At 31.4% G+C, this 13,991-nt stretch overlaps 2 protein-coding genes and 1 long non-coding RNA gene across 8 annotated transcripts in view; all 3 read right to left on the bottom strand.

Annotated features, from left to right (window-relative positions):
* LOC141385845 (uncharacterized) lies at positions 1 to 2,799 on the bottom strand. Its single transcript, XR_012406934.1, has 3 exons — positions 2,000 to 2,799; positions 1,551 to 1,654; positions 1 to 1,447 (listed from the first exon to the last, which is right to left on the bottom strand). It is a non-coding gene; the product is annotated as an uncharacterized lncRNA (long non-coding RNA).
* A 2,421-nt stretch (positions 2,800 to 5,220) lies between these two features.
* On the bottom strand, positions 5,221 to 9,949 carry LOC137490134 (membrane-spanning 4-domains subfamily A member 4A-like). Of its 2 annotated transcripts, none has more exons than XM_073952357.1 (7): positions 9,882 to 9,928; positions 8,086 to 8,267; positions 7,815 to 7,943; positions 7,672 to 7,728; positions 6,939 to 7,067; positions 6,217 to 6,354; positions 5,221 to 6,016 (listed from the first exon to the last, which is right to left on the bottom strand). In XM_073952357.1, the coding sequence occupies exons 2-7, from the start codon at positions 8,251 to 8,253 to the stop codon at positions 6,011 to 6,013; spliced, it is 627 nt and encodes a 208-aa protein (XP_073808458.1). In that variant the 5' UTR covers positions 8,254 to 8,267; positions 9,882 to 9,928; the 3' UTR covers positions 5,221 to 6,010. The 2 variants fall into 2 exon arrangements, with proteins under 2 accessions (XP_073808458.1, XP_073808459.1); XM_073952358.1 differs by having other exon boundaries at positions 5,523 to 6,016; positions 6,217 to 6,278; positions 9,882 to 9,949.
* Positions 9,950 to 12,191: 2,242 nt separating this feature from the next.
* Positions 12,192 to 13,991, bottom strand: part of LOC141385840 (membrane-spanning 4-domains subfamily A member 4A-like) — a 142,437-nt gene continuing 140,637 nt past the window's right edge. For 2 of the 5 annotated variants that reach the window (XR_012406927.1, XR_012406928.1), the window contains 2 exons: positions 13,452 to 13,529; positions 12,192 to 12,817 (listed from right to left, as the gene is read on the bottom strand). The gene's annotated coding sequence lies outside the window, so the exon portion shown is untranslated. The remainder of the gene's footprint in view (positions 12,818 to 13,451; positions 13,530 to 13,991) is intronic. The other 3 variants (XM_073952361.1, XM_073952363.1, XR_012406926.1) reach the window with 2 other exon arrangements.

The following is a 13,991-nucleotide window of genomic DNA, read 5'->3' as shown; positions in this document are numbered from 1 at the left end:
TACACTGTGCAATCAATGACAATACATTTAATATAATATTTATGTATTTTTTTAATTACAGAAAGCAGTTACAGAAAGCTGCCTTTTTCAATCACATGTACCTGTAACTGTAAAATACAGCTTATCATGAAGCATCGGTTGCCTTATCATTTTCCTGTGGTCTGACTGAGGCTTTGCTGTGAGACTGAAACTTTGGTCTGACTGAAACTTTGCTGTGAGAGATTTCCCTATCTGAAATTTCTTTTCAAAAATATGTACTGTACACTTCTTGTTTTTGGCATTGACCAAACTGGAGTAAGACGTGTGTAACCAACTTAAGAACATGTGAGAAAATAACATTTATCATATTTTGATCATCAGTATTTATAAATCTTTTCACTGAAACACTGGTGAGAAATATTCTGAACTGTATTAGATGCAGAACAGACTACAAAGACACTTACGAGTCAATTTTTCTTGCAGAGCAACAGCAACTTTACTCTGCAGAAACCTTGTTTTAGACATTAACCAGAAAAAAAAACTCTGATACCAGACTTCTCAAACATGTCTAAAACATGTAAATATAACCAATGTTCACTGCCATAGTGGAGAAAAGGAGAAATGGACAGCTAACATAGCACAAAAAAAAATTACAAAACATGTTACTAGTAGCTGTATTATGAAGGCTACATTTCTAATTGTAGAAGATGTGTGCTCAGTTTATCCTCACTATCTAATTGTGTTGAATATTGATTATTTTAATATTACATTTCTTACTGCTAAATTTTACCATCATGTTTGGTTTTGGTTTTTCTTCACAGGTTGAATGTGGCTGCTTCGTTTGAGGCTAGGGATCATCACTGTGCTAAATTCATTTAAAATCTTAAATTCACACATCATATTTTCATTTTAAAATAACAGTCCAGACTTCTAGTATGTCCTGGGGGCTGCCAAGGTATTACTTAAATAATTACTGCGGAGTTGACATGGACTAATTCATTACAGTTTATTTCTGTCATGTATGGTCAGTACTTTATAAATAGTCATTTAGGTCTGGCTTTGTCTTTAACACAACAAATGCAGTTCATTTCTTCATAATTGATGCAACTTTGAGAATATCAATTTTCATATCCTAAACTGAAAAGAAAAAAAGAAAGCAAACACAATATTTATTTACTGCTTAAAAAAACTTTGTGTATGTTATTAAATCTTCCCAAATTTAACCAATCATGACTTATTTTAGACAAATCTTCATAAACAACATAGTGAATGCCAATGCCAACTAACACAAACAAAAGTTAGGCTATTATTATTTTCATTGTTGATTAATTGCTGTTGTTGATGACATGAGAACAGTTGTAGATACTTGTATCTTTGTTGCAGGCATAATATTTAAAGCCAGTTAACAAAGGAACATTTCCTGGTAGCTTTAAATTTCCTTTCGTTCTTTGGTTCTCACTTATTTAATCTAAATGAAACAAGCAAAACAAATCATTACTACATGTCATAGCAAACAATTACTACACACAGGTAGTAGGCAGGTAATAACATATTTACAACAATTTTTTTACCTGTTATAGCTGGCTTTCCAGGCACATCCTGAGATAAAGCTGGAGATGATGAACTGAAGAATGGAGAACACCAACAAAAGTACAACGATCCTCATATCATGTCTCTAAAAAATATGTAACATATTATTATGTTTAATTGAACAAATAATATCCTCTTAGTAATACTAAATGTGCTTTCCCAAAAATAATTATATTAAGCTTTCATCAGAATCACCAGGCTTTTAAAGTTGCATTGACTACCTTTGTCACTTTTATGAATATATTTTGGTGTCTTTTCATCATTTTAAGACATACATTATCCATTCAAATCCAAGACAAACGCACACAAAATTTTTTCAATTAGTTCAGTTAATTACTTTTTATGTATTATTCTTTTAAGTAAATTAAACAAAAAAATCTATAAAACCAAAAATCAGATATACAGATATTTCATTCACACAATATAGTACCTGTAACAATAAACAGTCTGTGTCATAAATCTCGCTATTTATATACTCTTGACATCTGCATTCTTGAACTGAAATGACTTGTAACTCTATAGACATCAGTGTAAATGTGACAGCTGCAGTCATGATACTGATCACATTCACTGTAAATGAGGCCTTCACCTATGAATAAAAAAGATGAACATTTTAAAATAACATCCCAAAAATAACATTCATAAAAAAAAAAACACTTTATACATTACTGAATAGTAGAACAAAGGTGAATCTAGGTGTTCAGATGTTTCAGAAAGTATTGTGACTGTGTATATTCTCTTTATGCAAAAGTTTCAGTATGGCTACCCTAATACTAACCTAAGTTTTCATTAAAAGTCATATACAGTGCATTCGGAAAGTATTCATAGCACTTCACTTTTTTTGATGTGATAGTTTTTGTTGCCACTTGCTGATGGAAATGATCAAATTAAAATTTTACTCTGTACCTCAATGGTATTCTGCTTCATGTTGGTCAATACAAAAAAATATTTAAAACAGATTTGAGCTTTAGAAACTTACAGTAACTGTTGAAAAAAAGAATATCAAGCAAAGTCAACTGTGCACTTGATAAAGCTTTAAACCAGAAGTCTAATTTGTTGGTCATTTTACCATCATATACTGTTAATGCAAAATATATACAGTAAACAAAAGATGGTATTTGGACTGCGGCTATTTCTATATTGTGAAATGGATTAAACTGCACAACAATTTCTTGTGTAATGTGAATAACAGAAGAAAGAGTTATCATGCACATTATTTGTACATACCACACATGCATTAAGTTTATTCTGGGCCGCAACGGACAGAGATCCAGCACTGATGTACTGAGAAATAAATACAGGACTTGTTAAAGTTAATTTAGGAAAATTAGAGATATTAATGCTAAATTATTGACAAAACTTACAACAAGAGATCCCCAGTAGGTGATGCCACTAATAACAGAGAGCTTTGTTCCAGGGTGTCCATAGATTGTGGTCCGTACAATACCAAATAAGAAAAGCACAAGTCCAGTCAGTATCTGGACAGTCTAGACAGAACAGATTTGGGTCAAGTGTTTTTCTTCTTAGTATATGACAGAATGTCATTCATGTTGACATACAGACAAGATTTTTTTCTCTTTATTTTATCACAGAAGACTCATACAAGACACTTAAATGTTCCCAAACACAAATAAAGCTGATTATTAAATGCATATTACCCCCAGTGCCTTTGGTTGTACTTTAAAAAATCCCTGAAGAGACATATTGTGATGTGATCCACTGCCCTCCTGTCCGTCATCACTAATAACAGCATTTTGTGTCATCTGTGGATTTATTTGGATGACGACTGTAGCTTTTTCAGTGGAAATTAACGTGCTGCTTTCCATTCTTGCCATAGATTTCACCTGGAATTAATAGTTTAGCATTTAAATTGTAGTTCACAAAAAACCTAATGTTGTTTCTCCACATTTCATGTCAGCACAATTTAAAAAAAGAAGCAGTGCACAATAAAAAATACTGTACTCTGATATAGGCTACTCATTTCATTTCAAAGTTTGCAGAGGCCATGTACTTTGCAAGTACATGTCAACTTACACTAACCCTAAACCTAACCCCAACCTAACAATCTAATGTGAATTAGTTGTAATGTAGATGCAACGTAACTTAAATTCAACAAACAGACCATCATGGTCTCATGCTCTGCACTCCTCCATGACTGCCACAGCATGTGCTCAGGATACGGCCTAGTCTAGGATTATGGTCCACAACCTCTTTAAGTCCTCTATGGTTGCCATCATCTCTTCTCAGGTCACAATCTCTAGAGGCCTCGGTATGAGTATCCCCAAGTGGAAATAGTTGAACAGAAAATAATTAGCAGCATTAAATACGCAATGCTCATTGTGTATTTAAATATCAAGGCAAAAATGAAACGCTCTAAATAAAAATAGCAGTTATATGAATAAACATGATAAACACATAATTATTTCTAACAAAATGCCTAGTGCATTAAGACAGTATAGTGTGCCCTCGTGCATCATACTGTTATGTGGTGCATTGTGTGTATGCTTTACTAAAAAGATCTTTAATCTAGCTTTGAACTAGGAGAGTGAGTATGAGCCTCAGACATTATCAGGAAGGCTATTTCAGAGTTTCAGAGCCATAAATGAGAAGGCTCGACCTTCTTTAGTAGATTTTAGTAGACTTGCTATTTTAAAGTTTTGAAATCTTAAAGAGCGTGTTGGGTTGTAGCAAGACAGAAGGTTGGTTAGATAAACAGAAGATAGATTATTTAAAGCTTTATAGGTAAGATATGGTCATATTTTCTAGACCTTGTAAGAACTAAGAAGCTGCATTTTGTACAAGCTGAAGTTTATCAATAGAGGATTTGGGACAATCAGCGAACAGAGCATTGCAGTAATCCAGCCTAGAAGTCATAAAAGCATGAACTAGCTTTTCTGCATCTGAGATGGACAGCATGCTTCATAACTAAGCAATATTTCTCAGATGAAAGAAGGCAGTTTTAGTGACATGGGAGATCTGAACTGAGATCTTAAGTCAAGCTGCTATCGAATATAACACCCAGATCTTTTACAGTAGAGATAATACTAATTATGCATTTCTCCAATTGTAGGTTGAGTTGTGAGATCTGGATTTTGACCCAATAAGTAGTACTTTTGTTTTGTCTGAATTTAAGAGAAGAAAATTGTTGGTCATCCAACAGTAACATTTAACAGTCTTTAATAAACTCAGTTAGCTTAGACAGTTCAGAGGTCCCATCAGGTATTGTTAAAATATAGAATTGAGTATCATCTGCGTAGCAGTTAAATATATAGGAAAAGCTCAACGGGGCCATAAACAAAAGTATTGAATGGGAGTGGGAAGGGGTTGCTGTGTGATATGGGACCTTAAAAAAATAGGGCATTCCAAAAGTATATACTTAAAACTATGGTTTCTATTGAAATATTGACCTTTTGAGAAAACTTGTTCTTTTAGTAAATGTCATCAGCTAAACGAACAAGTCAGATCAGATCATTGCAGTATTAATTCTGCTACAGTTAATATTTAAATAATCTAAATATTCATATGTCCTCTTTGAGCTATTTCTCTACAACCAGGCTCATTCACATTGTCTGATGTATAGTTGTGCTTTGGCACAAGGGCAAAGAAAAGACTAAACAAACCAACAAAGAAAAATACTATGAATCTGTATTACTGATGATGCAGTATTATTTAATGCGCTGATGGTTTTATGAAGAAACAAAGAAATGCAAATCTTAAGAAGTCTTTATTTACATTATTGCATGCTGCTAAAGCATTGAAGCTAACATGAACACATAGAGTAGAACAAACAAACAAAAACACAAGGTTCATAAACATTTTGAAATGTAAATAAATAAATAAATACATCAGTACAACAACTAATGGTACTAATTACAACTGAAATAGAAAAATGGGAACAAAAAAATAAATGCAGTAAAAACTGACGTAAACAATTTACTTTTTTATTTTATTTTAGCTGGAAATACATATCCTAACATACAAAAATGTAAAACACATACCATTTGCAACATGCTAAAAATTACACAAGTTATACAACCAACTCAACCCTAACTATTCCTTTTACATTATATTTGTTGTGTCAAATTTTTTTATCCTCACAGTAAATGATGATTTGTAATGTCTATGGAATATTTGGGGCATGCTTATGTTATGTGTTTCTAAGTATTAATTTGAATGTATTTATAACCAGCGTCAAAGACGCTAGACAAGCAAATATGACAATAAAGTTAGCACTATATTAGAACTATATGTTTTGCAAACATCATATTATATGTACTGTCTAATCAAGGAGACAATACTGCTAAAAAACAGATAAATAACATTGCCTGCTATTAAGGTTGTTAAAACACTGCTATCAAAGTAATGTTATTTGTTTAGTGAACACTTGGTTACTAGATGCGAGGAATCTTGTAAATACTCTAGACCTCTTCACTGTGACTCACTATGCCTGGAAAAAAACAGATAGATGTTGGCACAAAATGAATTTAGAATCACCAAAGAATAGAAATAGCAAGAATTTTATTTAATAGTAATAAACAAAAGTATATTATTTTCATACAGCTTTATTTTGTTTGTTAAATTTTTTTAAATCCTTGTAAAGGACCCAGGTTAAAATAAATGTACATGATCACCTGCTAAATTATTTACCTGATTTAAAGCCACATTAACCACTGCAGAGTCAATGTTGCAGGTGACCTTGCAGGCAAATCCTGAGATACAGATGGAGATGATAAACTGAAGGATGGAGAACACCAGCAAATTTCCAAGGATTCCCAGTTTATTCTTCTAAAGAAATTCAGCACGATCATACAGTATGAAACCCAGTGGTATAATTACTAAACTGTCAAATATTTTTATGATTTTATTCAGTTATATTAATTTGAATATATAACACAAATACAGTGCATACAGAAAGTATTCATAGTGCTTCACTTTTCCCAGTGAATACTTCAGTACATGTGATTTTATTTTATTTTTTTAATAAATTTGCAGCAATTTCAAAAACTCTTCCTTTCACATTGTCTTTATGGGCTATTGTGTGTAGAATTTTGAGGAATATAAATTAATTGAATCCATTTTGAAATAAGGTTGTAAACAAAATTTGGAAAAGGTGAAGTGCTATGAATACTTTCTGAATGCACTGTATATACTTTGCCGTTTTTATAATGTATGGTGCCTTGAGGCATTAGGTCTCAAGTCATTGCAACTGAATATATAGTGCATAAAATAAAATAAATAAAATTAAAAAAAAATTAAAAAAACTCATTTTGAATCACTTGATATTTTAGTGAATTATTCAAGTAAATAAAACATCAATTAAAATCTTAAACATACAAAACTCTTAAAATTTTAATATACGTTGTATTTACCATTAAATTTCCACAGCCAGAGTAGTTGCAGTGATAATTATCACCAGCGAATAACTCTATGGACATCAGAGTAATGGCAGCCGCTGCAGTTATGGCACTGAGCACGTTCATTATGAGAGATGCTTTCACCTACAAGAAGGCAGTCTAAGTATTGAATGACGACATACAAGAATAACAAAAGCTTACACTTGCAAGGTTTAAAATTATAAATTGACTGTGTAAAATGGTGATGTCTACATGTCCTTTCAGTCCACAATTTTTTAGTGATAGAACAAATGTCTATATATATATATATAGTAGTCTTTAATGCTGTTCTGCAGAATGCTTCAGTTATACAAATGCATCATTCTTTTCCACAAATACATCTGTGTTGCCTAAATCCACCCTAAAATATTGATGTTCTCACTGTAAAAAAAAAAGCCAACAAAAGATAATTAAATAGTAATTTTAAAGTTACCATACAATTTAAATACAGCAAAAACAATATATATATAAGTGCTGTGTGAATTTTGCTACTTGTTTCATGGCAAAAATCATTTGCATTTGACTTTAGACACATAGTACCTTTGTATCCATATCCTATACTGATGATTTCTGGACTGCTCAGTGTTTCACGGCTTGTAATGATTTACGCATGCAATAACTTGTGTAATGTGAATAACAGATACATTAGATATAGAGTGACAAAATAAGAATGGTCACACAAATTATTAAGCATAATATAAGCACATACCACACATGCATGAAGTTTATTTTGAGCAGCAACAGACAGAGATCCAGCACTGATGTACTGAGAAAAACAAGAGACGTGTCAAAGTTCATTCTGGAAAGTAAGAATAAGAGACAATTAAGCAAAACACTTTTTTAGAAACTCACAACAAGAGATCCCCAGTAGGTGATGCCACTAGCTACAGACAAATGTGGATCGTGGTATCTGTAGTCAAAATCGATGGTGAGTACAATACCAAACAAGAAAACTATCACTCCTGTCATTATCTGGACAGTCTAAACAGGGCAGAAATTAATTAATTAATTAATTGCAAAGCATTCACAAATCTCTTCACTTGAGGACATACAGTATGACAGCAGGTTTTTATTTTCTTCTCACTGAATAAAAGATTATTAAATATTATTAAATGCATATTACCCCGAGTGCCTTTGGTTGTGCCTTGAAAAATTCTTTAAGAGCCATATAGTGATATGATCCTCTGCCCTCCTGTCCATCATCACTAACGAAAGTATTTTGTGTCAGCTGTGGGTTTACTTGAATGACGACTGTAGCTTTTTCAGTTGAGATAATCTTGCTGCTTTCCATTTTTAAGTTTTCACCTATAAATAATTAATCATTCAAAAATGTTCACACCTTCCTTTTTAATATTATTGGGTAACACTTTATAATAACTACACACTATGAATAATTTATTAAGCATTATCTTGTAGTGAAATCATTATCTGTTAAGCATTTACTCCACATTAATAAATGTTTGTTAGCAGTTTATAACTGCAGCTGTAATCTTGACATATAACCAGGGCCAGACGGAATCTGCGAAAGGTTTTTGCTATTGCTGCGGAGAATTTTGGTAAAAATCTGCGGAATTATTTTGGGAGTATCATAGCTAAAAACTTAATATGTTAAATAAAAAATAATACATTTTAAACTTTTATTTAATGCTTAAAATTCAAATCCAATTAGATTCACTTAATTTGGTAAACAAAGCAAGTCTTTCATATGATATATCTACTAAAAGACAGAAAATAATACTGTACAAACTGCACAGTACATAAATCAGATAAAATTTTCATTTTAGTCAATAACATTAATTAATTAAAAAACTTTAAAAATATAGATTTAAACACATTTACTTTACAGAATTAATGATGGGCTAAAAATCTGCGGAAAATCTGCGAAATCTTTTGCGTGCAGATCTCATGTGGGCCTAATTATAACCACATTTTTAATGTGCTTAATAATTTCATACTTTGTTGATAATTTATTTTCATTAATAAATTAATTATTGCATTATTTACAAACCATTTGTATTTAAGAGTAGTTGATGGTTTTTAAGATAATTCAAAATGAGTTGGTAAATGATTAATAAACTATTGAAATCAACATTTCTATACCGTATTATTCAGGCATATAGTTATGATTACTATGTTTGGTAATAAATGCTTAATTACCTCAACTTCATGCAGTTTTGTGACCTAATCTAAAGTAAGGACTATTTATGCTTTATAATCCCTTATAAATGACAATTAAAGGCTCAGCATCACATTATAGATGGGGTTATAAGTCAAGATTAGAGCATTTGTAGCTGCAGTTATAAACTGCTAGCTAACATTCATTAATGTAGTTAATGCTTAACAGATAATGAATTCACTATTTGCTAATGCTTAATAAATGATTTATAGTGTGTAGTTATTATAGTGTTACCGAAGATTTTGCCTTACACAAACAAACAAATAAACAAACAAACAATCAATAAACAAACTAAATTCTGAGAAACACTATTAAGATTGGATTGTATATTTTGTCCAAACCAATCACTAAGTTTTGGGAAAGATGTTTTAAAAGCTCTAGGATTAAAATTCTAGAAGGATATTCTAGCTAAAGCATACTGTAGTACAGGGGTGTCAAACTCAGTTTCTAGAGGGCCGTAGCCCTGCTCAGTTTAGTTCCAACACTGCTTCAGCACACTTAACTGTAGGTTTCAAACAAGCATGAAGAACTCGATTAGTTTGATCAGGTGTGTTTAATTATAGTTGGAACTAAACTATGCAGAGCTGCGGCCCTCCAGGAACTGAGTTTGACACCTGTGCTCTAGTATAATTGTATGGTAAATGATCACTAGTGTAAAAGTTTACTAAAGTTAAAAATGTATGTATATTAAAGCATAATAAATAAAATACCTTAAACGTTAAATGATATATGAAATATCTTACCTGAAACAAAATGAGTTGTTAATGTGAATGTCTGATGCTGTTATGGTGTATCTTTGTGTTAGTGGACTGTGAAAAACCACAGAGGAGGAGTTTATGTCAGATGAGCTCACTTTTGAGCAATATTTTAATGAATATGGTGATGCTCGTATCCCTAAAAATTAAAAAAGGGAACAACTACATGATACAAACAAAATAATGCTCCAGTGTGTTGGTACATCTGATGCACAGCAGTATGTTCAAGTTTGACTTTAATTGTGAAAGACACTTTTTATTAAAAGTTATGCATTGTGTTATTAAAAAAAGTGGTGGTCTTGATTCTTGCAGTTTGCAATAAAAAGTATAAATTATAGCTTCTTGTGTCTGTGCGTGTGTGTGTGTGTGTGTGTGTGTGTGTGTGTGTGTGTGTGTGTGTGTGTGTGTGTGTGTGTGTGTGTGTGTGTGTGTGTGTGTGTGTGTGTGTGTGTGTGTGTGTGTGTGTGCGTCAGATATACCCTATTTGCTGTGGCAACCAAATACCTCTGCATATAAATTTGGACTTACTGATATTTTTCTACATCAGAAGTATGCAGATTCCTGCAGTTATGACACTGAACACATTAATTTCAAAAGAGACCTTCATTTACAATAACAGAATATACTAAAGTTGAACTATTTTAATTTTACAAAAAACAAAAAAAAAACTGCAGAAAATCATGTTTACTTTAAATAATGGCAACCTGCTTAAAACTTTACATTTAAAAAAAAAAAACCCATACTTTAAGTTACAATTTTCGCTGTAAAAAGTAACAAGGCATTAACTACGACTTTTGCTTAAAGAAATCTAATTTTTTATTACTAACTATTAATAAAAATTTGATAATATATTTTTTAGGTACAAAACAAAAGTTAATATCTTAATGATAGGCCGCTAATAAGAATGTTATTATAGGGCAAGAACTGTTTCACATGTTTCATGTGATGTTATGTTCAATTTTCAAAAATGACTGGTTCAATACCTTTAAGTCAACATTATGGTTTATTTGAAAAGCATTGGCTGTGCACACCACATCAAAGGTAATTGTAGGCAAAACTTAATTTTTGAGTAGAAGCCAAAAAAGGAGACATTTTACTAATATACAACTCAATAGTGTAATTACATTGGGAAATTATGATCATGATGTTTATTTCCATATCTAATCTCAGATGGACAGTCATTGATAAACATCAAATAATTGTATTGCTGACCAGAGTGTACAACATATTATTCTTTATATTTTCAATGGTTGATCACTGCAGAATCAGGGTTGTGGGTGACCATGCTAGTACAATTTTGTGATACAGAAGGAAATGAAGAACTGAAGGATGGAGAACACCAGCAATATTCCAAGGATCTCAATGTCATATCTCTAATAAAATGTAAAGATAATAAAATGAAAATAGTTTAAAAAATAATATCCCATAAAATATAATCTGTTTCTAATTATAGTGCAATATCCTTTAAGTAATTAGTATTACCATAAAATTAATTTCTGTAGTCATCTTGAAACCTTAATCCAAACTCAACTGACATCAGGGCAATGGCGACCAATGCAGTGATGATACTGAGCACATTCATTATATGAGAGGCTTTCATCTGCAGGCAGACAAGGTAATACTGAATGTGAAAAGTGACAATAATGGGATACATTTGTTAAACGTCAACTTTAAAATGCCTTTTGTAAATGTTAAACTTCTTTTATCTACATACTTTTAGTGATAAAACACTACAGAATATTAGATGAGTTAGGCAAGGTCAATGGTTAGAGTACAAATGAAATTAACCGTATGATTTTGTTAGCTCACACTGTCAATTTTATGGAGAACAATTCATCTGTGCATGTCATTAAGAAGACAAATTGTCCTTTTAAACTAAAATTAAAATCTGAAAATGCACTTTTTTTTTGTTAAATTCTCAGATTGCGTGATTTTGAGGTATTGAGCATGGTTAAAATACAAGTCCCTCCAACTATCAGTTTTGACAACAAACAGACATGGTGAGGTGTCTGTTAGGTCTCCCCAAACCCTCTTCCCAATCTTTTGAATGAAATGCTTACTTTACTACATCCATTCAGATCACAGCATAAAAAACAAGTCACGCCCACTGTTTTATCATTTAATATTCTGTTTCACAATATGAAAAAAAAACAGAGCGTCCAGTTCATATGGACTTTAAGCAGATTCTAAATAGAGGGTTAAGTTGTATTGGTTCTCTTATACCAATTAAAAACTTTGCTGCTAAATAGATGATGATTTGCAATGTGTATACATCACACATATTACATGTACACCACGTGTGGATGAAGTTTATTCTGAGCAGCAACAGACAGAGATCCAGCACTGATGTACTGAGAAAGAAACACAGAACAGGTCAAGATTCATTCTGAAAATGAACAATCAGGGGCAATAATGCTAAACAACTAATGAAACTTACAACAAAAGATCCCCAGTAGGTGAGACCACTAATGACAGAAAAACTTGAGTTGGGGTAATTGTAGTCACTGGTGGTGAGTACAATACCAAACAAGAAAACCAGCACTCCTGTCATTATCTGAACAGTCTAAACAGTAAATATAGTTCAAGTGTTTTTTTTCTCATAATGGCGTATCATTCATGTTGGAATTTGCACCATCAAAAGCAATATTAATGCTCTAATATAGTCTAAAGGCAATCAGACTAGCACATACACCAGTTTTTTTCTTTTATTTATTAAATTAAAAATTAGAACAAAACAATTAATAAAAATTATTCATCATTACATGCATTACCCCCAGTGCCTTTTGTGATTTGCAACATCCTTCAACTCTACCCTGCTGTCCATCATCAACAGCATTTTGCATCAACTGTGGATTTATTTGGATGATGACAGTAGCTTTTTCAGTGGAGATTAACTTGCTGCTTTCCATTGCAAAGGTCTTCACCTGAAATTATGAATCAGGAATGTTCACAACTTATTTAAGGTTTACTACAGTATTTCTATTTAAAGCAATAATATATATATATATATATATATATATATATATATATATATATATATATATATATATATATATATATATATATATATATATATATATATATTACAATAAAGTTGCATTTTGGCAAACATTTTCAAAGATCATTTTATTTGCTTTTATTTTATACATATTTATACATTTTATATATATTTTATATATATTTATATATATTTTATACATATATTATACAATGTATTGAAGATGATCCCTATTTTTTTTACACTCTCACAGTCTCTTCAATCGCACCTCCCCCAAACTCCTGTGCAGATCATCACCCAGTGTCACTACATACAGTACTGTAAAACTACTTTAAAATTAGTGCTATTTCTAGAGCCACTGTAAATGTTTCTCTATGTGAACGTTGGTCAGGGGTTAACGAGATGCAGTTCATTGTCAATCATGGCTATCTAAGGACAGATAATTGTGAACATTATTTAATGAAATCTGATCTTGCATATTAATTAATAACATAATTAGGGGTTCTAAAATATATAATAAAAAATATCTTAGATGTTCAATGATGCATGAAGTATTTTACCTGAAATAAAATGAGCTGATGATCTGGATGTCTGAAGCTGTTTGTGTATCTTGGGTGTTTGTGAACCGCAAAGAACTGCTAAAGAGAAGCTTGAGTCAAATAAGTCTTTACATTTAGAGTAAAACTACTAAGTATCATCAAGTATAGCCAATGTGAAGGAAAACTATTAAAAGCACCATCAGACATGTCTGTTTACAGAAACAAAGTATTCTGTTGCTGAACCTTGTTAAAAAAAAGTTTACAGTTTTAATTTACAGTTAAAAAAAATTCAACTTAGATGGAAAATGTTTTTTTTTTTAAATATATAATATTTATATTGTATATTATATTCTATATACAGTTGAAGTCAGAATTATTAGCCCCCTTTGAATTGTTTTCTTCTTTTTTAAATATTTTCCAAATGATGTCTAACAGAGCAAGGAAATTTTCACAGTATGTTCATATTCTCAATCTACATATTAGCATTTTGTTTTGTTTTTCTGGTAATGCAGTTACTTTGTTCACATATTTGACATGTGAGTGGCAATTTTTATAAATGAT

The sequence above is a fragment of the Danio rerio genome, chromosome 5, assembly GCF_049306965.1.
Source record: "Danio rerio strain Tuebingen ecotype United States chromosome 5, GRCz12tu, whole genome shotgun sequence".
Lineage (NCBI taxonomy): Eukaryota > Metazoa > Chordata > Actinopteri > Cypriniformes > Danionidae > Danio > Danio rerio.
This window is presented reverse-complemented; position numbering and strand designations above follow the sequence as displayed.